The 27,437-nt window shown below is 38.1% G+C and overlaps 1 protein-coding gene and 1 pseudogene across 1 annotated transcript in view; one reads left to right on the top strand and one right to left on the bottom strand.

Moving 5' to 3' along the window:
* The window catches only part of CCDC39 (coiled-coil domain containing 39), a 129,104-nt gene that overhangs the window by 49,458 nt on the left and 52,209 nt on the right, over positions 1–27,437 (top strand). The window contains exons 7-8 of the mRNA XM_053565127.1: positions 18,643–18,834; positions 23,698–23,801. Of these exons, the coding sequence (XP_053421102.1) occupies positions 18,643–18,834; positions 23,698–23,801 (296 nt within the window). The remainder of the gene's footprint in view (positions 1–18,642; positions 18,835–23,697; positions 23,802–27,437) is intronic.
* LOC128568084 (folate receptor alpha-like) lies at positions 3,130–3,899 on the bottom strand (annotated as a pseudogene).

The raw sequence follows: 27,437 nt of genomic DNA on the forward strand, positions 1-27,437 counted from the left end.
ATTGAGTATTACCTTTAACAAATATGAAGTGTCCATCCTTATGCTTAATTATTTTGGTTGGTTTAAAGCCTATTGCGTCTGCGAACAGGATTGCAATGCCTGCTTTTTTCTGCTTTCCATTTGCCTGGAATATAGATGACCATCCCTTCATCTTGAGTCTATATTTGTCTTTTAATGTAAGATGCGGTTCTTGGATGGAGCAGATATCTGGCTTGAGTTTTTGTATCCAGTCTGCCAACCTATGCCTCTTTAGAGGACAATTTAAACCATTCACATTAATTGAGAGTATTGATAAGCCTTTTGAGAGACCGGTGGACATTTTTAATCCTTTTGCGACTGTGGAAGTTGGAATTTGATCAAAAATTTTTTGGGTGGGTTTACTTTTGTGGTGGAGAATTATGCTGGTCTTTATGGAGGATAGGTCTAAGAATGTCCTGGAGAGCTGGTTTAGTTGTAGCAAATTTCTTCAACATGTGAATGTCGTTGAAGTATTTAATTTCTCCGTCATATATAAAGCTCAGTTTAGCTGGGTACAGGATCCTGGGTTGAAAGTTGTTTTGTTTTAGGAGATTAAAAGTCGATGACCATCCTCTTCTAGCTTGAAAGGTTTCAGCAGAGAGATCTGCAGTTATTCTGATATTCTTCCCCTTGTAGGTAATGGTTTTCTTTCATCTGGCAGCTTTCAGAATTTTCTCCTTCATATTAACTTTAGTGAAATTGATTATGATGTGTCTGGGGTATGTCTTATTTGGGTTGAGTTATGCTGGAGTTCTGAAACTGTCTGCTATCTGAATTTTGGAGTCTCTTGGCATGTCTGGAAAGTTCTCCTTCATAATCTCATGGAGAAGAGACTCTGTGCTTTGTGAAGCCACTTCATCACTTTCGGGGATCCCTATAAGACGAATATTGGTTTTCTTCAAATTATCCAAGAGCTCTCTGAGAGAGTGGTCTGTTTTTGCTCTCCATTTCTCTTCTTCTTTGAGGGTTTGGGAGCGTTTGAAAGCTTTGTCTTCAATGTCAGAAATCCTTTCTTCTGCTTGCTCCATTCTGTTACTGAGGGATTCTACTGTGTTTTTCAGATCTTTGAGGGATGCAACTTCTTGTCTCAATGTGTCAAAATCTTTGGTCATTTGGACTTTGAATCCGTTGAATTCTTGAGATAACTTTTGGAATTCTAATTCAATCTTATTTGCTATCCAGATCCTGAATTCAATTTCTGACATCTCAGCTATTTGTTTGTGCATGGGGTCTTGTGCTGTTTCTGCCCCATTGATCCTTGGGGCAGTTGATCTATTCTGATTATTCATATTGCCAGAGTTTTTCTGTTGATTTCACCTCATGATTGTTTTTCACCATTGCCTCTGGCTGTCCTCAGAGTTGGGGAGGTGTCTCTCCAAGATTAGACCCCAGCAGGATCACTCTATTGTTACTGGATCTTTGTAGGGAGTGACCCTGTGTAGTTCCTCTGGGGCTGTTCTAGCTAGGGAGTTCTGGTTGTGGAAGCAGCTCCGGTTTGTGACACACCCAGATCCAGCAACAGGGCTGGGGGTGGTGTGCACGGTTCTGGGAGTGCTGGGTGCCCAGTGACTTTTGCAGAGAGCCCAAGGCTCTAGCAGTCTCTGGCCAGGAGAGGAGCTCTGTGCAGAGGCAGGGAGGGCTCCAAAGGGCACGCAGCTACCAGAGTCCCTGTCCAGATGAACGGGCTAGTGTGGAAGCTGGGAGGACACAGGAGGGAGGATGAAGGATTTCGTGGCTCTCGCAGTTCCTGGGCAGGGAATGTGGATGCCCGGTGGGTGCGGGTCACTGGTCGGGGGTCGCTGCACAGCTCTTATGGAGGTCTGGGCGGCGCCAAACCCAGGAGTTCGAGGTTGCTATGAGCTGTGATGTCATGGCACTCTACCCAGGGCAACAGCCCAAGGCTCCAGTGTGCCAAAACCGTCTCACTCTGCCCCTAAGGATTAAGGCTGTAAGGCAGCTCAGCCCCCACCTTTAGGCTGCTCAGTCAGTAGGTTACTTTGACCCACCCAATCCTTGCTCTGAGACCCTGAGGGCAGAGCTTGCTGGGACAGTTCTTTCACAATGGCTTCCTGCGCCCAGCTCAGTGGCTTAGTCTGGGGCACAAGACAATGCCCAAAGTTCTCCACACTCCTGCTCAAGCTCTCCCCAAGGCAGTTCAACTGAGTGCCAAGTCCAAGAACACCGAAACAGTTCACAGGTAAGGCCTTTCCGGTTTGCAGTCTCACTGCTCCTTGTGCTTATGGTTACCGGCGTGATTAGGTCGATTGAACACACGCAACCACTTGCCAGTTTCCCTCTGCTTTTGTCCTCCTTTTGGGGTCCAGAAGTCCCTTGCTGGCTCCCTGTATCCTCAAAGGGAAGATTATAGGCAGATCCCACCGGCCAGAGATGCCTGGAGTCTTGTCTCCCCAGACTCGCTATTACCAGTTGCAGGGAAGCTGTTACTTGGCCACCATCTTTAATCTCTCTCAGTGCCTTGGATTTAATATGTTTGTTGTTTGGCAGTAAGTTACAAACGTAGGGAAATTAGTTTCCATGGATAACTGTAAAACAAGAGAAGAGAGTCACAAAGATAGATGGACTGCAAACATTTGAAGCTAGAGCATCAGTAATGACGTAGAAGCTTGGACGAGGGGAATAGTGCACTGATAACACATACCTGTTATCTCTTGTTACTTTCAGAGGCAATTTAGGAGAATGTGTTTGAAATTTTTCTGAGTGTACTCCAGGGAAAGGCATTTGGGAAGCACCTAAAGCTACTGGGAGTTTGGAATTCAGATATATAGATATGGTTTACTTGTGATTCTTTTTTTTTTTTTCTGAGACAGAGCCTCAAGCTGTTGCCCTGGGTAGAGTGCTATGGCATCATGGCTCACAGCAACCTCCAACTCCTGGGCTCAACCGATTCTCTTGTCTCAGCCTCCCAAGTAGCTGGGACTACAGGCACCCGCCACAACACCTGGCTGTTTTTTGTTTCTTCCTTTATTTTTTTGGAGTGTCTGGTTTATTTAAACTGGCTGTCAGAGGTATGACCATGGAGCAGGAAGTGAGTAGCTGGAGCTGTGGGGCCAAGCAGGGCAGGGATGTTAGTTGTCAGAGGGTAAGGAGAGGTCAGCAGAGTATCAGGAGGAGCATGAAGGTCAGGCTGAGCAGGGAAGCCCAGGCTCTATAGAGCTCAGCCCCATTCATGGCTGCAGCATAGAACCTTGCCACCTTCTCATTGGGGTTGCCCTGGTTTGGGTCAAACCACATCTGGATGCAATGGCTGCTCCCTTGGCTGTAGTCGCTAACTTCATAAGAGTGACTCCAGATTTCATTGCACAGAGCATCAGGTGTGGGGAAGAAGAAATGGAAGGGGAGGCAGGCAGTTTTCACTGGACAGTGGTTACACCCTGAGGTCCAGTTCCAGTCCTTGTGCCAGTTGCTCTCGCAGGTATAGGAGGTTCGACAATCCTCTCACCAGCGTTCACAGTCTTCTTTGCACAGGGGAACATTCAAGACCCCCTCTTTTCACCAGCTCTGGTCCACCTGCTGGATCCAGGGCCCCAAGATAGGAGAGCACTCATAGAGGCAGGTGTCTGCAAAATGCCATTTGCGGATGGGCTCCATCACTCCACAGTTGTCCCAGTTGAAGTTATACAGGTAGGAATTATCCTTGTGGGCTTCCTGGCTGGTGCTGACGGGCAGCAGGCATTCTTCTTCCAGGGACTGCACTGATCATGCAAACTGTCCTCAGGCCCCAGCTTTTCCTTGTGGTGCTTGGCATCCACACAGACGTTGAGAAGCTCAGTCCTGGCTCGAATAGTCCTGTGCCAGGCCCCCACTACCGTAGCCACCCCCACTAGAAGGAGCAGCAGCTGTATTGTCATCTGCTGGGCCATGGCTATTCCTGAAGGTAGAGCTGTGGTTAGTGGCCACCTGGCTATTTCAGTTGTAGTTGTCATTGTTGTTTGGAAGGCCCAGGATGGATTCGAACCCACCCTCTCTGGTGTATGTATGTGGCTGGTGCCTTAGCTGCTCGAGCTACAGGTGCCGAGCCTACTTGTGATTCTTAAATTTAACTTTCTGTAAGAACTCAACATTTTATTGATAAAATGGATTATGATTCCCTATAAGGAACAAGGGAGAGGCAGTCTTACCTAGGAGATCCTCTTAATTCCCTCCCTTTTTTTTAGGAGGAGGTGCTTAAACAAGAGAAATCTATTTTCTGACTGTAGTGTAGGCTAGTAAAAGTCAGAGATCAAGGCATCAGCAGGGTTGATTTTTGCTCGGGGCCTTCTCCTTGGCTTTTAGAAGGTCATTTTCTCTTTGTATCTTCACCTGGTCTTCCTACTGGGCCTATCTGTGTCCTAATCTCTTTTTTTTTTTTTCCCTTCACAGAAAGGTTTATTGATTTACACAGACACTCATTTGTCACATCCGATAGATTACATTAAAAGCTGCCTAGGTATTTCAAATGTACTCAGCAAATTTGCCTTCTCACCTGTGTGCAGCTTGGGCTCTTGCCTATGAGATAATTTTCTTTTTTTTTTATTTTTTTATTGTTGGGGATTCATTGAGGGTACAATAAGCCAGGTTACACTGATTGCAATTGTTAGGTAAAGTCCCTCCTGCAATCATGTCTTGCCCCCATAAAGTGTGACACACACCAAGGCCCCACCCCCCTCCCTCCATCCCTCTTTCTGCTTTCCCCCCCATAACCTTAATTGTCATTAATTGTCTTCATATCAAAATTGAGTACATAGGATTCATGCTTCTCCATTCTTGTGATGCTTTACTGAGAATAATGTCTTCCACGTCCATCCAGGTTAATACGAAGGATGTAAAGTCTCCATTTTTTTTAATGGCTGAATAGTATTCCATGGTATACATATACCACAGCTTGTTAATCAATTCCTGGGTTGGTGGGCATTTAGGCTGTTTCCACATTTTGGCGATTGTAAATTGAGCTGCAATAAACAGTCTAGTGCAAGTGTCCTTATGATAAAAGGATTTCTTTCCTTCTGGGTAGATGCCCAGTAATGGGATTGCAGGATCAAATGGGAGGTCTAGGTTGAGTGCTTTGAGGTTTCTCCATACTTCCTTCCAAAAGGGTTGTACTAGTTTGCAGTCCCACCAGCAGTGTAAAACTATTCCCTTCTCTCCACATCCACGCCAGCATTTGCAGTTTTGAGATTTTGAGATGTGGGCCATTCTCACTGAGGTTAGATGATATCTCAGGGTTGTTTTGATTTGCATTTCTCTAATATATAGAGATGATGAACATTTTTTCATGTGTTTGTTAGCCATTTGTCTGTCGTCTTTAGAGAAAGTTCTATTCATGTCTCTTGCCCATTGATATATGGGATTGTTGGCTTTTTTCATGTGGATTAATTTGAGTTCTCTATAGATCCTAGTTATCAAGCTTTTGTCTGATTGAAAATATGCAAATATCCTTTCCCATTGTGTAGGTTGTCTCTTTGCTTTGGTTGTTGTCTCCTTGGCTGTACAGAAGCTTTTCAGTTTAATGAAGTCCCATTTGTTTATTTTTGTTGTTGCAGTTGCCATGGCAGTCTTCTTCATGAAGTCTTTCCCCAGGCCAATATCTTCCAGTGTTTTTCCTATGCTTTCTTGGAGGATTTTTATTGTTTCATGCCTTAAATTTAAGTCCTTTATCCATCTTGAATCAATTTCTGTGAGTGGGGAAAGGTGTGGGTCCAGTTTCAGTCTTTTACATGTAGACATCCAGTTCTCCCAACACCATTTATTGAATAGGGAGTCTTTCCCCCAAGGTATGTTCTTGTTTGGTTTATCGAAGATTAGGTGGTTGTAAGATGTTAGTTTCATTTGTTGGTGTTCAATTCGATTCCAAGTGTCTATGTCTCTGTTTTTGTGCCAGTACCATGCTGTCTTGAGCACTATGGCTTTGTAGTACAGAGTAAAATCTGGTATGCTGATGCCCTCAGCTTTATTTTTGTTACTAAGGACAGCCTTAGCTATACGGGGTTTTTTCCGGTTCCATACAAAACGCAGAATCATTTTTTCCAAATCCTGAAAGTACGATGTTGGTATTTTGATAGGAATGGCATTGAATAGGTAGATTGCTTTGGGAAGTAGAGACATTTTAACAATGTTGATTCTTCCCATCCATGAGCATGATATGTTCTTCCATTTGTTAATATCCTCTGCTATTTCCTTTCTGAGGATTTCATAGTTTTCTTTATAGAGGTCTTTCGCCTCCTTTGTTAGGTATATTCCTAGGTATTTCATTTTCTTTGAGACTATGGTGAAGGGAGTTGTGTCCTTAATTAGCTTCTCATCTTGACTGTTATTGGTGTACATAAAAGCTACTGACTTGTGGACATTGATTTTATATCCTGAAACATTACTGTATTTTTCGATGACTTCTAGGAGTCTTGTGGTTGAGTCTTTGGGATTCTCTAAGTATAAGATCATGTCATTAGCAAAGAGGGAGAGTTTGACCTCCTCTGCTCCCATTTGGATTCCCTTTATTTCCTTGTCTTGCCTAATTGTATTGGCTAGAACTTCCAGCACTACGTTGAATAGAAAAGGTGACAGAGGACAACCTTGTCTGGTTCCAGTTCTAAGAGGAAAAGCTTTGAGTTTTACTCCATTCAGTAAAATATTGGCTGTGGGTTTGTCATAGATAGCTTCAATCAGTTTTAGAAATATGCCACCTGTGCCTATACTCTTCAGTGTTCTAATTAGAAAAGGATGCTGGATTTTATCAAATGCTTTTTCTGCATCTATTGAGAGGATCATGTGATCTTTATTTTTGCCTCTGTTAATATGGTGGATAACGTTTATGGACATGCGTAAGTTAAACCAGCCTTGCATCCCTGGGATGAAGCCTACTTGATCATGATGAATGACTTTTTTGATGATAAGCTGTAATCTATTGGCTAGGATTTTGTTGAGGATTTTTGCATCTATATTCATGAGTGATATTGGTCTGAAATTCTCCTTTTTGTTTGGGTCTTTTCCTGGTTTTGGTATCAGGTTGATGTTTGCTTCATAGAAGATGTGCTGGGGAAGATTCCTTCTTCCTCAATTTTTTGGAATAATTTCTGCAGTACAGGAATAAGCTCTTCCTTGAAGGTTTGATAGAATTCTGGTGTGAAGCCATCTGGACCAGGGCATTTTTTGGTTGGAAGATTTTTTATTGTTTCTTTAATCTCAGTGCTTGAAATTGGTCTGTTCAGGAGCTCTATTTCTTCCTGGCTAAGTCTAGGGAGAGGGTGTGATTCCAAATATTGATCCATTTCCTTCACATTGTCAAATTTCTGGGCATAGAGTTTCTGGTAGTATTCAGAGATGATGTCTTGTATCTCTGTGGGATCAGTTGTTATTTCCCCTTTATCATTTCTGATTGAGGTTACTAGAGATTTTACTTTTCTATTCCTAGTTAGTCTGGCCAATGGTTTATCTATTTTATTTATTTTTTCAAAAAACCAACTCCTTATTTCATTAATTTTCTGAATGATTCTTTTGTTTTCAATTTCATTGATCTCTGATTTGATTTTGGATATTTCTTTTTTTCTACTGAGTTTAGGCTTAGATTGTTCTTCTTTTTCCAATTCCATAAGATCTCTTGTGAGATTGTTGATGTGCTCTCTTTCTGTTTTTCGAATGTAGGCATCTAAAGCGATGAATTTTCCTCTCAAAACTGCTTTTGCAGTGTCCCACAGGTTTTGGTAGCTTGTGTCTTCGTTGTTGTTATGCTCAAGGAAGTTAATGATTTCCTGTTTTATTTCTTCCTGCACCCATCTGTTATTCAACAGAAGATTGTTTAATTTCCATGTCTTTGGGTGGGGTTGAGCATTTTTGTTAGAGTTGAGTTCCACCTTTAGTGCCTTATGCTCTGAGAAGATACAAGGCAAAATTTCAATTCTTTTGATTCTGTTGATATTTGTTTTGTGTCCCAGGATCTGATCAATTTTGGAGAATGTTCCATGGGGTGATGAGAAGAATGTATATTCTTTATCTTTGGGGTGGAGTGTTCTATATGCGTCTGTGAAGCACAGTTGTTCTAGGGTCTCTTTTAAATCTCTTATATCTTTGTTTAATTTCTGTTTAGAGGATCTGTCCAGCTCTGTAAGAGGAGTGTTAAAGTCCCCTGTTATTATGGTATTATTGGATATCATATTGCTCAGACTAAGGTCTGTTTCAAGAATCTGGGAGCATTTAAATTGGGTGCATAAATATTTAGAATCAAAACATCTTCTTGTTATACTTTTCCCTTGACCAATATAAAGTGACCATCTTTGTCTTTTTTGACTTTAGTTGCTTTAAATCCACATGTATCTGAAAATAAGATCGCAACTCCTCTTTTCTTCTGAATTCCATTTGCCTGAAAAATTGTCTTCCAACCCTTGACTCGGAGCTTTAATTTGTCTTTTGAAGCCAGGTGTGTTTCTTGCAGACAGCAAATAGATGGCTTGTGTTTTTTAATCCAGTCAGCCAATCTATGTCTCTTCAGTGGGGAATTCAAGCCATTAACATTTATTGAGATAATTGATAAGTGTGGTAGTATTCTATTCGTCTTATTTGGTGAGAGTCCATTGCTTAGTTTTATCTTTTGCATCAGAGTGGAGGTTAGGTTCTATCCTTTAATTTCTGAGTTCTTACTTTGCTGCTGATCCATCGTGGTGGTCAGTGTGCAGAACAGGTTGAAGTATTTCCTGTAGAGCTGGTCTTGTTGTGGCAAATTTCCTCAATGTTTGTATATCCGTAAATGATTTGATTTCTCCATCTATTTTTAAGCTTAGCTTTGCAGGGTACAGAATTCTGGGCTGGAAATTGTTCTGTTTGAGTAGATTAAAGGTAGATGACCATTGTCTTCTTGCTTGGAAAGTTTCATTAGAGAAGTCTGCGGTCACTGTTATGGATTTGCGCCTGTAGGTCAACTGGTGCTTACTCCTGGCAGCTTGCAGAATCTTTTCTTTTGTCTTGATTTTGGACAGGTTCATCACAATGTGTCTTGGAGAAGCTCGGTTAGAGTTGAGACAACCTGGGGTCCGATATCCCTCTGAAAGCAGTGTGTCAGAATCTTTGGTGATATTTGGGAAATTTTCTTTTATAATATTCTCTAGTATGGCTTCTATTCCTCTGGGGTATTCTTCTTCCCCTTCTGGAATTCCTATAACTCGTATGTTGGAACGCTTCATAAAGTCCCATAATTCTGACAGTGAACGTTCTGCTTTCTCTCTCTTCTTTTCTGCCTCTTTTACTATCTGAGTTATCTCAAGAACTTTTTCTTCTACCTCTGAAATTCTTTCTTCTGCATGGTCTAACCTGTTGCTGATACTTTCCATTGCATCTTTAAGTTCCCTAATTGATTGTTTCAGTTCCTTCAGCTCTGCTATATCCTTTTTATATTCTTCATATCATTCATCTCTTATTTGATTCTGTTTTTGGATTTCCTTTTGGTTATTTTCCACTTTATTAGCAGTTTCCTTCATTGTTTCCATCATTTCTTTCATTGTTTTCAACATGTGTATTCTAAATTCCCTTTCTGTCATTCCTAGCATTTCTTCATAGGTGGAATCATCTGCAGTAGCTACCTCATGGTCCCTTGGCAGTGTTGTTCTGGACTGGTTCTTCATGTTGCCTGGAGCTTTCTGCTGATTCTTCCTCATGAGTGGTTTCTTTTATCTGTTTCCTTGCCCTAATTTTCCTTTTACTTCCTCTTGCTCTTTAAGTTGTCGTGCCTGTGAACTCTAAAGCTTTGAGTCTGTCTAACAGCAATTTGACCTTTTCTTTGCCTTCATCTGCACTGCTCCTTTCACTTCTTGAATCTTCATCTACCACCGTGTGAAGATCTTCCAGAGCTTCCTTATGTTTTCTCTCTTCTTCTGACAGTTTTTCCCATATTTGTCTGCCTCCTCTCACCAGAGCACCTGTAATCCTCTGCTTCCTCTCACCAGAGTACCCACAATCCTCTGCTTCCTCTTCCTAATCTCTCTTTTTTTTAAAATGTCTATTTGTTTATTTCAAAATACTACAAAGGTACAAGTGTTTTGCTAACCAATATCAATTTTATGCTTGAGTCAGGGTTATAAGTGTGCCTATCACCCAGACAGTGTTCACTGTACTCATTAGGTAGGTTCTACCCCTTCTCTCCTCCCTTTTACCCTTCCCCATGGCTTGAATTCTTCTGAGGTTTACAGCCCTCTGTGCACATGTATGCTCATTGGTTAATTAAAATTTAATAGCAAGTACATGTGGTGTTTATATTTCCATTCTTTAGATACTTCACTTAGGATAGTGGTCTCCACTTCCATTCAAATTGTTGCAAAAGAGCTTAATTTATCCTTTTTCATGGCTGTGTAGTATACCACAGTATATGTACACCACATTTTACTAATCCACTCATGAATGGATGGACACTGGGTTGATTCCATATCTTTGAAATTGTGAATTGTGCTGCAATATACATTTGAGTAGCAGTTCTTTTTGATAAAATGAGTTTTTTTTTTTCCTTTGGGTAAATACCCAATACTAGGATTGGTGGATCAAATGGTACATCTACTTTTAGTTTTGAGGAATCTCCATACCGTTTTCCATAGAGGTTTTACTAGTTAGCAGTCCCACCAAAGGTGGGATTCAAAGGTGATTAAGTGTTTCTTTCTCTCTGCATCCTTGCCAGCATCTATTGTTTTTGGACCTTTTAATAAAAGTCATTCTAACTGGGGTGAAGTGATACCTAATTTTGGTTTTAATTTGCATATCTCTGATAATCGAGCACTTTTCATGTGTTTATTGGCCATTAGTCTACCTTCTTTTGAAAAGCTTCTATTCATGTCTTTTACTTACTTTTTAATGGGGTTATTTGCTTTTTCCTTTTTTGATTTGCTTGAGTTCTTTGTAGATTCTGGTTATTAGCCCTTTACTGGATATATAGACTGTGAATATTTTCTCCCATTCTATGGGTTGTCTATTTGCTCTGTTATTATTTCCTGCAGAAACTTTTTAACTTAACCAGATTTCATTTATTTATTTTTGTTTGTTACTGTAATTGCCACTGGGGTCTTTTTCATACATTTTTCCCCCTAGACCAATATCTAGAATTTGAGAGTTTTTCCAACGTTTTCTTGTACAACTCTTATGGTTTCATGCCCTACATGTACTGGTAAGTCTTATTTATTTATTTATTTAAGACAGAGTTCCACTATGTCGCCCTCAGTAGAGTGCCATAGTGCAACAGCACACAGCAAGCAACCTCATAATCTTGGGCTTAAGCAATTCTCTTGCCTCAGTCTTTCAAGTAGCTGGGACCACAATGCCAGCTACTTTTTTTTTTTTTCCAGAGTCTCACTTTGTCTCCCTCAGTAGAGTGCTGTGGCATCACAGCTCACAGCAACCTCCAGCTCTTGGGCTTAGGCAATTCTCTTGCCTCAGCCTCACAAGTAGCTGGAACTACAGGTTCCTGCCACAACTCCTCGCTATTTTTTTTGTTGTTGTTGCAGTTTGGCCAAGACCGGGTTTGATCCCACCACCGTTGGTATATGGAGCCCTACTCACTGAGCCACAGGCACCACCTGGGCTATTTTTTGTTGTTGTTGTTGTTGCAGTTGTCATTGTTGCTTAGTTGCCCTGGGCCGGGTTCGAACCTGCCACTCTGTATAGAGATTTTCATGGTATTCACAGATGATGTTTTGCATTTCTGTTAAATCAGTTATGATATCTCCTTTTTCATTTATAATTGAACTTATTTGGAGTCTTTCTCTTCTATTCTTGGTTCATCTAGCAAGAGGAATATCAATTTTGTTTATCTTTTCAAAAAACTTTTTTAGTCGCTGTGCTATGGGCGCCAAGCCATAGTGAGTCTTCTTACCTATCTTGAATCAATGTTTGTGAGTGGTAAGAGACATGGATCCTGTTTCATTCTCCTGCATGTGGCTATCCAATTTTCCCAGTATCATTTATTGAATAGGGCTTCTTTTCCCCAGTATATACTGTTATCTCCTTTTTCAAAGATCATTTGACTGCATGTGGATGGTTTTATATCTGGGTTCTCAGTTTGTTCCATTGGTCTGTTTCTCTACTTTTGTGCCAGTATCCTGCTGTTTTGGTTACTATAGTCTTATAGTATAGTTTGAAGTCTGGTCATGTGATGCTTCCAGATTTGTTCTTTTTGCTTAAGATTGCTTTGCGTATTCAGGCTCTTTTCTGGTTCCAAACAAAGCATAGAATTATTTTTTCTGGATGTGCAAATTGTGACATTTGGTGTGGACTACAAGTGTTGATAGTGGGCACATGCTTGTCTTGCTAGTGGGAATAATTCCAACTTTTCTCCATTCGGCATGGTTTGGGTGTGGTTTTGTCATATACAGCTTTTATAATCTTGAGGTATGCATTTATATTCATAACGGATGTTGGTGTTTAGTTTGTTGTTGTGTCCTTTCCTGGCTTTGGTATCAAGGTGATAATGACTTTGTATAATGAGTTGAGGAGGATTCTTCCTTTTTGTTGTTATGGAATAATTTGTGTAGTATAGGTACCAGATTTTCTTTGTATATCTGGTAAAAATTGGCTAGGAATACATCTAGTCTGTGGCTTATTTTCATTGTAAGATTTTCTATTACTACTTTAATCTTTTTTTTTTTTTTATAGACAGAGTCTCACTTTATTGCCCTTTAGCAGAGTGCTGTGGTGTCACAGCTCACAGCAACCACCAACTTCTGGGCTCAGGTGATTCTCTTGCCTCAGCTTCCCAATTAGCTGGGACTATAGGTGCCCGCCACAATGCCCAGCTACTTTTTGTTGCAGTTTGGCCAGGGCCAGCCTCGAACCCGCCACCCTCAGTGTATGGGGCCGGTGCCCTACCCATTGAGCCACGGGCACCACCTTACTACTTTAATCTTGTTACTCATTATTGGTGTATTCAGGAGTTCTGTTTCTTCCTGACTTTTAGGAAGTGTATATTTCCAGAAATGTGTCCACTTTCTCTGTGTTTTCAAATTTATGTGTGTAGAGATTTTCATGGTATTCACAGATGATGTTTTGCATTTCTGCTAAATCAGTTATGATATCTCCTTTTTCATTTCTGATTGAACTTATTTGGAGTCTTTCTCTTCTATTCTTGTTCATCTAGCAAGAGGAATATCAATTTTGTTTATCTTTTCAAAAAAGTGAACTTTTTATTTCATTGATCTTTTGTATTTTTTTTTTTGTTGTTGTTGTTGTTGTTTAGTTTTGGACTAACCTTAGTCATTTCTTTTCTTTTGCTGGTTTTGGGTTTGGTTTGCTTTTCCTTTTGTAGTTCCTTGAGACTTGTCATGAGGTTGTTAATTTTTAATCTTTCTGTCTGTCTGATATAGGCATTTAAGTCTATGCATTTTTCCCTCAGGATTGTTTTTGATGAATCCCATAGATTTTGATGACTTGTGGTCCCTTTGTCTTTTAGTTTGAGTAATCTTTTGATTTGCATCTTAACTTCATTATTGCCCTAATAATGGTTCAGCAGCAGGTTGGTTAATTGCCATGACTTTGTGTAGAATTGAACATTTCTCTTGGAGTTGATTTCTTGTTTTATTCCACTGTGGTCTGAGAAGATACAGTGTGATTTCTATTTTTTTTTTGTTTGTTTATTTGTTGAGATATGTTTTGTGGCTTGAGATATGATCAGTATTGGAGACTGTTCCGTATCCTAATGAGAAGAGTGTATACTCAATGATTTGGGGGGTAGAATGTTCTGTAAATGTTTGTTAGGCCCATTTGTGCTACAGTGTCATTTAAGTTCAGTGTTGGTTTATTTTGAGTTGGATGATTTGTCAGTTCTGTCGGTGGTGTGTTTACGTCCCCAGCAATTACATTGCTGTTGTTTGTCTTTTTGATTAGGTCTAGTAGGGTTTACTTTATGAATCTGGGTGCTCCTGTGCTAGATGTATAAATATTTGGGATTGTTATGTCTCCATGTTGAATTGCTCCATTTACCATTATATAATGACCATCCTTGTGTTTCTTTACTATTGTTAAATTGAAGTCAATTTTCTGATATGAGAATTGCTACATCTGCTTTCTTTTGGTTTTTATTCACATGAAATATTTTTTTCCATTCCTTCATGTTGAGTTTGTATGAGGTATGAGCTCCACTCTTGGTGGAAGCCCCCTCAGAGAAGAAGCAGCAGCTCCTGAGAGCCAAGCTCAAATGTCTCTCTGGACAGCCATGGGTAGGGAAGGGGAACAGGAGGAAAAGAGTGTGGATGAAGGAAAGTTAGCACGCTAGTCACCTCTGTCCCTCTCTTTTGGAGTCAGCCCCCCCAGAATGTCCAGGCTTTGGGGTTATTGATATCCTGTGGGACCCACTGGTCTCCTGTGCTTCCCATAGTCTGTTGAACAAGATGAAAACTGAGACGCTGAAGCCTACTGGGGATGGCAGGGGGAAGGAAAAAGGTGCATAGTGGGTGGAGAAGCAATAGCACCTACCATCGTGGCTCAGGTCTGTGGTGACAGAAAGTGACCCCAAGGGAGAAGTCTGGTGTTTTGTCTTCAAGAAGCACCCAGTTCACGGGTGGCAGCAGCTTGTGAGGATAGAAAGGCTGGTCTGCTGACGACAGAGGTAATAGGGAAAGAGGAATAAATCACTCCACCTACCCTTTTTGTTGGGCTCTAAGCCCTCAGGGGTTGACCTCCTAGCCCCTCAGGCTGCTGATATCTTGCTCCTTTCTGTTTTGCTCTGCAACTTTATCCCATGGAATCTCTCATAGGTTCTGGCACTGTTCCCTTGGAATTGCACCCAGTCTGTGATTGTTTGTTTCTTCCTTTTTTCTAAAATGATCTTGCAGCTGATGTCTCTGGTCAGCCATCTTATATCTCTTTGAACTTAATTCTTAATGGTTACTTTAGTATTTATTTCTTAACTCATTGTTTTCAAGCATCAAGTCATAATTGCCTACTCTATGTAAATATAATGAATTGTATAGCTAAATTGACTCCTCCTATTGATTTGCAGAGTGTACAACTAGTAAATGCCTGGTCAGATTCACAGTGGGTCCTCATTCACAGGTTGACATCTCCTGACTGCTGTAAGAGACTAGAAAGGGTGCTGAGAGTTGGTTCCATTAGGAAGTGGGATGTAAGAATGAAACAAAACAGAACAAGTGAAAAAAATCCTTGATATATAGTATTTCTGTTGGCTATGTTGTAACTATAACACTTCCAGACTAACATGACTCCACTGAATATGGAGTTCAAAAGAGATTTGTACATTAGTTCTTGTGAGTCAACAGGAGCTGGTTCACATTACTAGAGCATTTAGACTATGTAAGGGAGGCAATTTTTTTCTCTACCCTCTTTACGTTTCTGGGGTAGAGAAAAAAATCTACCTTATGGGGCTGGCATAAGGTAGATTAACAGAAGAAAAGCATACAAATTTTATTTACATGTACACAAGAGTTCTTGTAAGAAAAACAAAGACCTAAAGAAGTGCCTGGGCCAGGTTGAACAAAGAATAATAATTGTGGGGTGGCGCCTGTGGCACAGTGGGTAGAGCACCAGCCCCATGTACCAAGGGTGGCAGGTTCAAACCCGGCCCCGACCAAACTGCAACAAAAAAATAGCCGGGCATTGTGGAGGGCTCCTGTAGTCCCAGCTACTTGGGAGGCTGAGGCAAGAGAATCGCCTAAGCCCAGGAGTTGGAGGTTACTGTGAGCTGTGACACCACAGCACTCTGCCAAGGCCAATAAAGTGAGACTCTGTCTATTAAAAAAAAAAAAAAAAAAAGAATGGTAATTGTATAACAGTACCTAGGAAGATAAGGTTTAACAAGGTTTATTTGTACAGATTTCTCCAAGCTCCAACTGCCTGTCTTTGGTGATGGGAACATCTTTCTTTCTTCTGCCATACAGAGGGCACCTTTCCCAAAGGAATTTTATCTCCTTCTTTCAGGGAAAAAAGGAAGGGAAGAATGTCCTTTTTGCATCTCTTATTTTTCAAGTGTCTTTAACTCAAAATGATCAAGATGCTGAAGTAGCACATTTTATTGTTTCATGTTTTGATCCCCTACAACTAAGATTGTACTTTCATTCCTCTTCCTACAAAACAATTCTTGCCTTCTTAGTGTTTTCTTGGAAGGAGTCTGGCCATATTATAATCCTGAAATTATCTTCTTAAAAGAAACAGTATTTGGAAAGGAAAAATATTTTTCTGCTATTCTTTTTTTTCCAGTGTATACATAGAAATTTTGGGACAGTATAATAGTTATGTTAGCTGTACCTGTATGAAAACCATGAATATGGCTTGGCACCCATAGCTCAGTGGTTAGGGTGCTGACCACATATACTGAGGCAGGTGGGTTCAAACATGGCCCAGGCCTGCTAAACAACAATGACAACAACAACCAAAAAATACCCAGGTGTTGTGGCAGGTGCTTATAGTCCCAGCTTACTTGGGAGGCTGAGACAAGAGAATTGCTTAAGCCCAAGAGTTTGTGGTTGCTGTGAGGTGTGATGCCACATCCCTCTACCAACAGGTGACAAAGTAAGACTCTGTCTCAAAAAAAAAAACAGTGAAGAGAAGAAAACCATGAATAGCACTGATAGAGATATGATGTTGAAGTAGGGATTAAAGCATTTAACTAAGTAGTTAAAAATCTTATACTGATTTTTAAGTAGTTAGAAATCAGTATAAGAAAAATCAGTATAAGGCAAGAAATTCTACAACGATCATTAGAAGTATTTAAATTTAGGAAGTTTTGACATATCTTTCCATTGCATGAACATGGTAAATATATAGAATGCTACAATTATAGAATGTTATTTGTGATTATAGAAATGATTTGGGAATATTAAATTATGATTTTTTTTTGACACAGAGTTTTACTTTGTTACCCTTGGTAGAGTGCTGTGGCATCATAGCTCACAGCAACCTCAAACTCTTGTGCTCAAGTGATTCTCTTGCTTCAGTCTCCCAAGTAGCTTGGACTACAGGTGCCCGCCACAATGCCTGGCTATTTTTTTCAGAGATGAGGTCTTCTTCTGGCTCAGGCTGGTCTTGAACCTGTAAGCCCCGGCAATCCACCGGCCTCAGCCTCTAAGGATTACAGGCATGAGCCACCATACCCGGCTGGGAATATTAGATTAAATAAAGTTTCCTTTTAAAACTATGTCTTAGATATATCTCTGTTTAACATACAAATATGTATCATACCACCTGCAGCATTTCTAAAACTTATTGACTTCAGAACACAAACTCCTTCCCCAATCTCCTATGATTAGTTGCTTAATCAGACTACATTTTTGGAATACTTGAAAGTAATACATTTTATGATAAATTTTACTTCTAATTTGTCTAAGAATTGTTATAAGAATTACTCGTAAAAACCACATCAGATCTTTCTATTCCCTAGCTTTAAAATCTTTATTTTTACACTGCTTAAAAATTGACCCTCACTGGGCATGGTAGCTTATGCCTAAAATCCTAGCAATTTAGGAGGCTGAGGTGGGAGGATTGCTTGAGACCAGGAATTTGAGACAAGCCTGGACAACACAGTGAGGCCCCATCTTAAAAAAAAAATCGTAGACCCTCTTTAACATGTCATTTGAATTACTTCACAATTTGGCCCTAAACTTTGCCTTTCTAGCCTTATCCCTTTCATCTGACCTTCATCCCTTCTCATTTATCCTGTTCTTATCCCTGCCCTTCCACCCTGCACTTTAACCACAGTGGAGTATTTACGCATCTCCATTCATGTTTCTAGGCCTGACTCAAATGAAGCCTTTTGGGTAATGTCTCCCACTCCCCCCAATCCTGGGAAGTCAGAAATGGCTAATGTCTTCTAAAAATTCATCATCTCTTTGTTCCCATAGCACTTAGTCCACATTTCAGTTATAGGACTTTCTGTATTCTATTTATTATTATATCTCTAAGACCAGCAAAAGGTCTGAGTTCTGAAGATACTACTATTGAAACTAGAAACTAAAATGTTATTTTCAAAAGACAAAAAATCTGATCTGTAAAGTATTTTGAAAATGTTATTGAAACTCCACTTGTTTTTTTTTTTTTTTTTTTTTTTTTTTTTTTGAGACAGAGCCTCAAGCTGTCCCCCTGGGTAGACTGCTGTGACATCATAGCTCACAGCAAGCTCCAACTTCTGGACTCAAGTGATTCTCCTGCCTCCGCCTCCCAAGTAGCTGGGACTACAGGCACCCGCCACAGCGCCCGGCTATTTTTTGGTTGCAGCCGTCATTGTTGTTTGGTAGGCCCGGGCTGGATTCGAACCCGCCAGCTCATGTTTATGTGAGTGGCACCTTAGCTGCTTGAGTCACAGGCGCCAACCCCCAAAACCCAACTTTTGATGTAAAAAATATTCAACACTATTAAATGTCTTATGTTACCCTTGGTGTATAAAACCAAGCTTAACTGTTTTTCTTATTTCTTTAGCAAAGTTCCATATAGATGAAAGAAAATACAGAGACCTTTAACAATATGAATTTATATTGGTGTGTAGCATATTAATATTTTTGATTAACATTAAAAAGCCTCTCTTTTAAAAACATTATCTTTAGAAGTTTTGGTAAAATAAATACTGAATATAATAGAAAAATAAAGACTAAATTCTTTTCACTTTAATTTTGTCATATTGAACATATTTTGAGGTAAACACATTTGTTTTAATCCTAGGCATTAGCAAGAACAAAGCAAGAAACAAGAGAAAAGGAAAATTTGGTTAAGGAAAAGATTAAGTTTTTGGAAAATGAGATTGGGAATAACACAGAGTATGAGAAAAAAATATCCGTTGCTGATCGTAAACTTTTAAAATGTAGAATGGAATATCAGAACCATGAAACTAGTAGAAGTCAGCTGAAGGATGAGGTATGTAAACTGAAAAAGACGGGTTTGTGTGTTCATGACAAATTACTATAAAAAGTAAGTGTAAAGCCTTTCCTTTGATTAAGGAACTGCCTTCTAGTTCTTTCTATTACTTTCCTCTGTTGTGTGGCACTTTTAGGAGACTCTAATTGAGATACTGGGTGGCGAGGTGTAGGTAGCTGGAAGACTCCCTCTGGAGTTGCCCCCACTATACGTGTGTGCTGTAAGGGAGCTGAGACCAGACGCTTTCCAATGGTCTAGACAGGAAACCACAATGACAAGATAGGAGGCAAGTGCAAAGTTGAGTATGACAGTATGATGAATTAGTGCTAACTTCAAGCATCTTCCCAGTGCTACATGTGCATGTGCGGTTCTAACTCTCACATTTAGGTGTAGCTGCTTAAATTTAGTTTCTCACTTTTTTAAGGGATAATATTTCAAACTAGTGGTAAGATAATGTGGTGATAAAGTACCTTGAAACAGAATAAGAGAGAACAAAACTTTTCCTGCTTTGTTCTATCCTTCTTCTACAGGCATACAGGCCAGTTACATTATTTTGTAGGGAGAATAAGTGTACCTTAGTTAGCAATAAGGAAATCTTTAGGAGATTTTTGCTTTGAGGCCATACTGTCTGAATTTACAAATATTTAGATGGAATATTATAGAGCATTTTATTCTATAATATATTATACTTTTTAATCTCTTCTAGAGAAGGACAGAACTTTTTCTGTCTAAAGAGAATAATTACATAAAATCCTAAAAATTTAAAGCAAAGAAATTTCTTGCCTAAATTACATGTCCCTGCTGATAGCTCATTCTTAAAAATTTCCAAGTTTACAACAGTTGCAGAAAAGAAGTAAGGGATTTATTAATTCACTCATTTATTCATAATTTACTTATTGATATGTAATTCATCCTTTTAGGGTCAGTTGTTTTCAGTATATTGACAGAGTTGTACAAACATCACCGCCATCTGATTTCTGATGATTTTGTCACTCCTAAAAGAAACCCCATGTCCCCATATTTTTAAAAGTAGTCACTCTCCATGCCCCTCTTTTCCTACCCCCTGACAACTACTAATCTACTTTTTGTCTCTTTGGAGTTTCCTATTCTGGACATTTCATATAAATGCAGTTGTATAATGTGTGGCTTTTTGTTTCTGGCTTCTTTAGTGTAACTAAAGTTTTCAAGGTCCATCCATATTGTACCACGTGTCAGTCCTTTATTGCTTTTAATGCAGAATAATATTCCATTCTGTGGATATGCCACATTGTTTATCCACCAATCAGTTGATGGACATTTGAGTTGGTTCCACTTGTTTTCAGCTGTATTCATTAATATTGTTAAGACTGTTCATGTATGAGTGTTTGTGTATGAGGAAATTATTTTCTAAATATTTTTTACACACTAGCATATTGGAGACTCAGTCTTACATTGGGATTATTGCCCTTAATTCCTTTTAATAGTTTGCAAAAGTTCTTTTTAAAAATACATGTGTCTCATTTTTCTAGATTTATTGAAAATAATTGACAAAAGTTCTATATATTTAAGATGTAAAATCTGATGTTTATATAGATGTGTGTATATATAAACACACCCACACATATAGGAAGTTGAACTGATGACCACATTCAAGCTCATTACTATATCAATTCACATAGCTACCATTTTACTGGTGTGGTGAGAATACTTCAGGTCTACTCTCAGCAAATTTCAAGTATATAATAAATTACTATTAATGAGAATAATTTCAAGTATTAATAAATTTTTGTTAACCATGCTGTAATTAGGTCTCCAGAACTTGTTCATCTTATAACTGAAGGTTTATATCTTTGACCAATGTTCAACCCCTCATAACCACAATTCTAATGTTTGTTAATGTTGAGTTTTACTGTTTTAAAAAAATTCCACATGTAATAAGATGGTACAATGTTTGTCCTTTTGCATCTGGCTTATTTCACTTGGCCCAATGCCTTCAGGCTTACCCATATTATTGCAGATGATAGTATTTCAACTTTTTTAAAAGTCTGAATAACACCTCTGTGTGTGTGTGTGTGTGTGTGCACTTACTTTATACCTTCATCTTCTCAGTCTTGGCTGTTGTAAATAATTCTGTAATGAACAGTGGAGTACTAGTATCTCTTCCATATACTGATTTCATTTCCTCTGGATTTATGCCCAAAAGGGGAATTGTTAGATCATATGGCAGTTCTATTTTTGATTTTTAAGGAAATTCTATACTGTTTTCCATAGTGGCCGTACTAATTTACATTTCATCAACAATGTATAAAGGTTCCCTTTTCTCCACATCTTCACTAACATTTGTCATCTTTTGACTTTTTGATAGTAGCCATTTTAACTGATGTGAGATAATATGTCATTGTGAGTTTGATATACATTTCATCTTTTCATGTACTTTTTAGCCATTTGTATATCTTCTTTGGAAAGATGTCTATTCAGGTCCTTTGATAATTTTTTAATCAAAATATTTGTTTTTTTGCTATTGAGTGTATGAGTTTCTTATATTTTGGAGATTAACCCCATGTCAGATATATGGTTTTCAAATATTTTTCCCATTCTGTAGGTTGCCTTTTCATCTTGTTAACTATGTCCTTTTCTTACAGAACCTTTTTAGTTTGATGTAATCCCATTTGTTTATTTGTGCTTTTATTGCCTATGATTTTGGTGTCAAATCTAGGAGATCCTTAAAGTGATCAATGTCAAATAGCTTTTCAAGGAGTTTTATAGTGTCAGGTTTTACATTTAAGTCTTTAATCCATTTTGAATAGCTTTGTGTGTATAAGAGAAATGTCCAATTTCTTCTTTCTTTCTTTATTGTTTCTTTCTTTCTCTCTCTTTCTCCTTCCCTCTTTTCTTTCCCTCCCTCCCCTCCCTTCCTTCCTAACTTCCTTACTTTCTCTCTCTCTTTCTTTCTTTTTTGCCTCTCTCTCTCTTTCTTTCACATGTGATTAGCAAGTTTTCCCTATACCATTTTGTTGAAAATGAGTTTATTATCTATGTGTGTGTTTATTTCTGGGCTCTGTATTCTGCCCTGTTGGTCTATGTGCCTGTTTTTGTTTCTTTGTTTCCCTGTATACTCAGTCTCCTTATCCATGGGTTTTGCATCTGTGGATGGAGACAGCATCAGATGAAAAATATTAAAGAACTAAAGTCAATAAAAATAACAATATAATAATAACAATACAAACAAAAATATAATATAACAATATTTACATAGTATTTACATTTTATTAGGTATTATAAGTAAGCTAATGATGATTTAAAGTATACAGGAGGATGTGCCTTGGTTATGTACAAACAGACATCATTTTATATAGGGTACTTATACATCTGTGGATTTGGTAACCCATAAGAGGCCCTGGAACCAATCTCCTGTGGTTACTGATGGGTTTTGATTACTATAGCTTTGTGATATAGTTTTAAATCAGGAAGTGTGATGCCCCTAGCTTTGTTGTTCTTACTCAAGATTGCTTTAGCTATTTGAGGTCTTTTGTGTTCCGATATGAATTTTGGGATTATTTTTTCTGTGTCTCTGAAGAATGACATTGGAATTTTGATAGAGATTGTATTGAATCTGTCAGCCTAAATAACACACAGAGAAAGGGAAAAAGGCTTTCTAAAAATACTGAGTTTCATCTAGAATGAGGAGAGAATTTGCAAAGCCAGGATATGTAGACTGTGAATGAGAACAGGCATATCCAAGGAGGTAAAGGAAGGCAAGGATTTTTAAAGGTAAAATGAGAAAGGTTATGTAAGTTGTTTTAGTATAGTAATCCTGAATACAAGGATCAGTAAGAAAGCTGGCATTGGTTCAGGGTTGATCAGATAGTTTCTGGGCAGACAACTTCATAGAAGTATTTTTGTGCAAGGTTGCGGTGACCTTCATGTGAGACTATGGGTTCTGGCAGATTCTCTTGGGATAGTTCTTGCTATCAAGCAAATATGTGTAAGAACTTGCCTTCATGGTCTTCCTGAGTTATTTTGTGTCAGAGTTTGTCATAAATGACTCTGTTCTGATTTAGACAGTTTTTTACAAACCTGTAGATCGTTTTTGGTAGTATGAGCATTTTAATAGTATTAGTTTTTCCAAACTGTGAATACAGGATATCTTCATTTATTTTTATTTAAGTATATTTATTATTATATAATAATTATTATACTGTATCCCTAAGTATTTTGTTCTTTTTGATGCTATTGTTAATGGAATGGCTTTCTTGATTTATTTTTCAGATAGTTTGATGTTAATGTAGAAAACACAACTGGTTTTTGTGTGTTGATTTATTTGGTATATAATGTTGAATATTTTTGTTGAATTTGTCTGTCCTAATAGTTTTCTCATGAGATGTAATGGTTTTTGCAGAGGTTATAAATGAAGGGGAAAATTTGTATCTGGGATTAACAATTTATATTCACAGAAAAATATGTGTCATTTGTTAGGAGGTTGATGTATTAGAATCTCTGGGGATTTTTCAAATCTATCCAAACTTCTTATGATTGATGTGATCACTTTATGCACATACTTTAGTTTATCTTCAATCTTGGGATGTGTCCTATCTGAGTAGGTTCAGTGATATTGGACATTTCTGCATTTGCTTTTAACACAAATGTGTAGGTCTTTATAATTTACCTGTATTATACAAAAAAGACAATTAAAATTTGATGTCAGACCAGTAAGAGAATCTGTTAGTACATGTTAATTATAGAAAAATGGTTACTGTTTTTATGGGTGCATTGTAGGTTATAACATAAAGTGGGCAGCATAAAACTTCTCAGTAATGAAATTAATTTACATAATTTAGAATAAATATATAAATATATAATTTCTGTCTGTTAACTATTGAATAGCTGGATTCTTTAAAAGCCACTGTGAATAGAACATCCAGTGATTTAGAATCTCTGAGGAAAAATATTTCCAAAATAAAGAAGGACATTCATGAAGAAACAGCAAGGTAAGAAAAAGGCAATATAAATATATTTATGATTTTTTTACTACATCTAGAAAATTATTAAGTGCCTAAGTTTTTATGGTTAAGTAACTGTAAAATTATAGCTACTATATTATTAAACTATAAAAAATATCTTGTGATTTTATCTTCACAAAGGCTCAGGAGCAATATTTTTATGGCCTATGAAATATATGGGGGTGCTGATGATACGACTTTGTATCCTATGGAGATTCAATACTTGCGCAGCAATACCGCCCAGATTATAATCAAATAAATCAGAAAATAAGACCAGGTCTCCATAGCAACTAGCTAGCAACTTCCTGGCCCCACACCACCCAACAGAAGCAGCATGATTATTTTTTTTTTTTCCATTTCCTAACCCCAGAGCACAAACTGGTGTCCAGGAAATATATTGCGTTATATATTTTTTTCTTTTTAAATTGCCACCTGGTGTCCAGGTGATATATTGCATTTTATATATAATTTTTTAAATTGTTGTTTTTCTTGTTTCTTTCTTTTTCAATATCAAGGTTTATATATTTGTTATGGATTTTCTTCCTATTTTTTCTTTTTATAACTTTTTTCTCTCTTTTTGTGGTGATTTTATTTTTTAAATTTTTCTCATCTTTGTAACTCTCTTAAATAACAAACAAGATATTCCCTTTTTTCCCCGTTGTTATTTTATTTTGTTGTTGTTGTTCTATTTTGTTCTGTATTTTATTTCTGGGACAGAGCCCTGCTTTGAGGCTTGGGCTGGGTACCATGGCATTGGCCTGGCTGACAGAGGTCTCAAAACCCTAGGTTAGTGCATCCCTCTAGTTTTGGCTTTCTGAGAGACTGTATTGGCTGGTCCCTGCCATGACACATGCTGATTTTTTTCTGTATTTGGTAGAAGTGGGATCTTGCTCTTGCTCAGGCTAGTAAGGAGCTCCTAATCTTAGAAAACCCACCTTCCCTGGCTCCCCATTGTCATGGGATTACAGGTGTTGGTCACGATATCCTGCCCAATGCCCCTATCATTCATATTTTTCTCCTTCTGTCCTTTTTTGGTCCTTTTTAAAAAAATTTAAAAATATTTTTTTTTCCTTTTTTCTTTCTTTTCTCCCTTTTTGTTCTTATCTCTTCTCTTCCTATTGTCCCTGTACCAAAAGCCCATTCCAAAACCCAAGCACACAGACAGGGAAATTTAAGAAGGAGGAGGAAGCAAAGGGAGAAAGTAGGGGAAGGAAGTGAACAAGAAGAAAGCACATAAGAGGAGAAACCAACAAAAAATTTTTGTCAACATGAGGTGATTGGTGGGATTACACCTATGGTGCATCTTACAAGGGTACATGTGAAACTTAGTAAATGTAGAATATAAATGTCTTAACACAATAACTAAGAAAATGCCAGGAAGGCTATTTTATTTCATAGTGTGATGAAAATATGTCAAATGGTCTATAAAACCATTGTATGGTGCCCCATGATCGCATTAATGTATACAGCTATGGTTTAATAATAAAATTAAATTTAAAAAAAAGAAAAACCAGAACAGATCAACCCGCAGCCCCAAAGGGATCACAAGGCAGCTACTTCAGAGGATCCTGCCTATAAAGAAATAATGGAAATGACAAAAAGGGAATTTAGAGTGTGGATAGTAAAAATGATAAAGAGAAGTGAAGAGAAAGTGGAAAACTACCAAAGAAAATCCAAAAATTGACCCAAGAAATGAATGAAAGATGTGATACAATCATTAAGGATCTATTGGCCCTTAAGGAATTGAAGGAATCATTCAGGGAAATTAAAGATGCAGTAGTAGAAGGTATCAATAATAGATTAAATCATGGAGAAGAAAGAATCTCAGAGCTAGAGGCTGAGGCCCTAGAGCTAATGTAGGCATTTAAAGAGGCAGAAAAGAAGAGAGGAAAAACAGAGAAATCTCTTAGAGAATTATCGACTTCAGAAAGTGTCCAAACTTAGGAATTGTAGGTATCCCTGAAGGATAAGAAGAGTGACACACACCTTTTAGATAGATAGTGAACCCTGCTTTGTCTCAATACAAATAAAATACAATAGAAAATCTCAATACAAATAAAGCATCTCCTAGACACATTGTAAAGAACTTGGCCAAGGTTGAAAAGAAAGAGAAAATTCTGTAAGCACCTAGGAGTAAGCACCAATTAATTAACCTATAGGGGCAGATCCATTAGGGTGAGAGGGGACTTCCCAGGTGAAACTTTACAAACCAGAAAAGATTGGACTTTGACTTTCAACTTACTCAAACAAAACAACTTCCTTCCAGGATCCTGTATCTACCAAACTAAGTTTTGAATTTGATGTAGACATCAAATCTTTTACTGAGAAGCAAGCATTGAGGAAAATTACCACTATAAGACTAGCTCTGCAGGAAGTATTCAGATCCATATTACAGAGAGACCATCACAGTGGACCATGACAAAAGTAATGACACCAGGAAATGAATAGTCAAAGCCTAGCTTCTGCCACAGCCCAAGTGATAAAAAGAACTCCACTAAATTGATCAGTTCTTTTAATAAATTCAATTGGCTTGAATTCCCCACTGAAGAAGCAGGCTGGTTGACTGGTTAGAAAAAGCACAAACCAACCATATGTTGTCATCAAGAAACACGTCTAACATCTAAGGACAAAACAAGACTCAGAATGAAGGGCTGTAAACAATATTTCAGGCAAATGGGAAATCAGAAGAAAGGAGGGGTCACAATTTTATTCCCAGATACAAGTGAATTTAAAGCAACAAAAGTAAAGAAAGACAAAGCTGGTCACTAAATACTGGTGAAGGGAACAATAAAACAAGGAGACATATCAATGTGAAATATATATGTACCCACTTAAATGCTCCCAGATTTATGAAACAATTCTTAAGTATTCTGAACAATATGACATCTTGCAATACTATAATGTCTAGGGACTTCAATAACCCACTGACAAAACTGGATAGATCATCTAAACAGAACCTAAACAAAGTAACAAGGGACTTCAATGCGACCTAGAACAATTAGGCTTAGTAGACATATACAGAACACACTATTCTAAACCTATTGAGAATATGTTCTTCTTGCCAGTTCATGGATCATACTACAAAATTGACAATATCCTAGGACACAAATCAACCTCAGTAAAAGTAAAGAATAGAAATTGTATTTTATATCTTTTCAAACCACAGGGGAATAATAGAAATTGTGTTTTGTATCTTTTCAAACCACAGGGGAATAAAGGTAGAACTCCAAGATGAGTTGATGATATTGGCCTAAGGAACAATTTTATGAAGAAGACTCCATTAGCAATTACAACAACAAAAATAAATAAATAAGACTTAATTAAGCTAAAAATCTTCTGCACAGCTAAGGACACAATAGTTAAGGTAAAGAGATAGCCTATAGAATGGGAAAAGATTTGCATGTTACAAAAGTGATAAAGGATTAATAACAAGAATCTGCAGAGAACTCAAATTAATCAACAAAGAGCAAACAATCCTATTTATCACTGGGAAAGAGATATGAACAGAACCTTCTCCAAAGAAGATAGATGAATGCCCAAAAAACTTGAAAAAATGCTCATCATTCCTAATTATCAGAGAAATGCAAATCACAATCACCCTGAGATATCACCTTATCACATTGA

Source organism: Nycticebus coucang, chromosome 16, assembly GCF_027406575.1.
Source record: "Nycticebus coucang isolate mNycCou1 chromosome 16, mNycCou1.pri, whole genome shotgun sequence".
Lineage (NCBI taxonomy): Eukaryota > Metazoa > Chordata > Mammalia > Primates > Lorisidae > Nycticebus > Nycticebus coucang.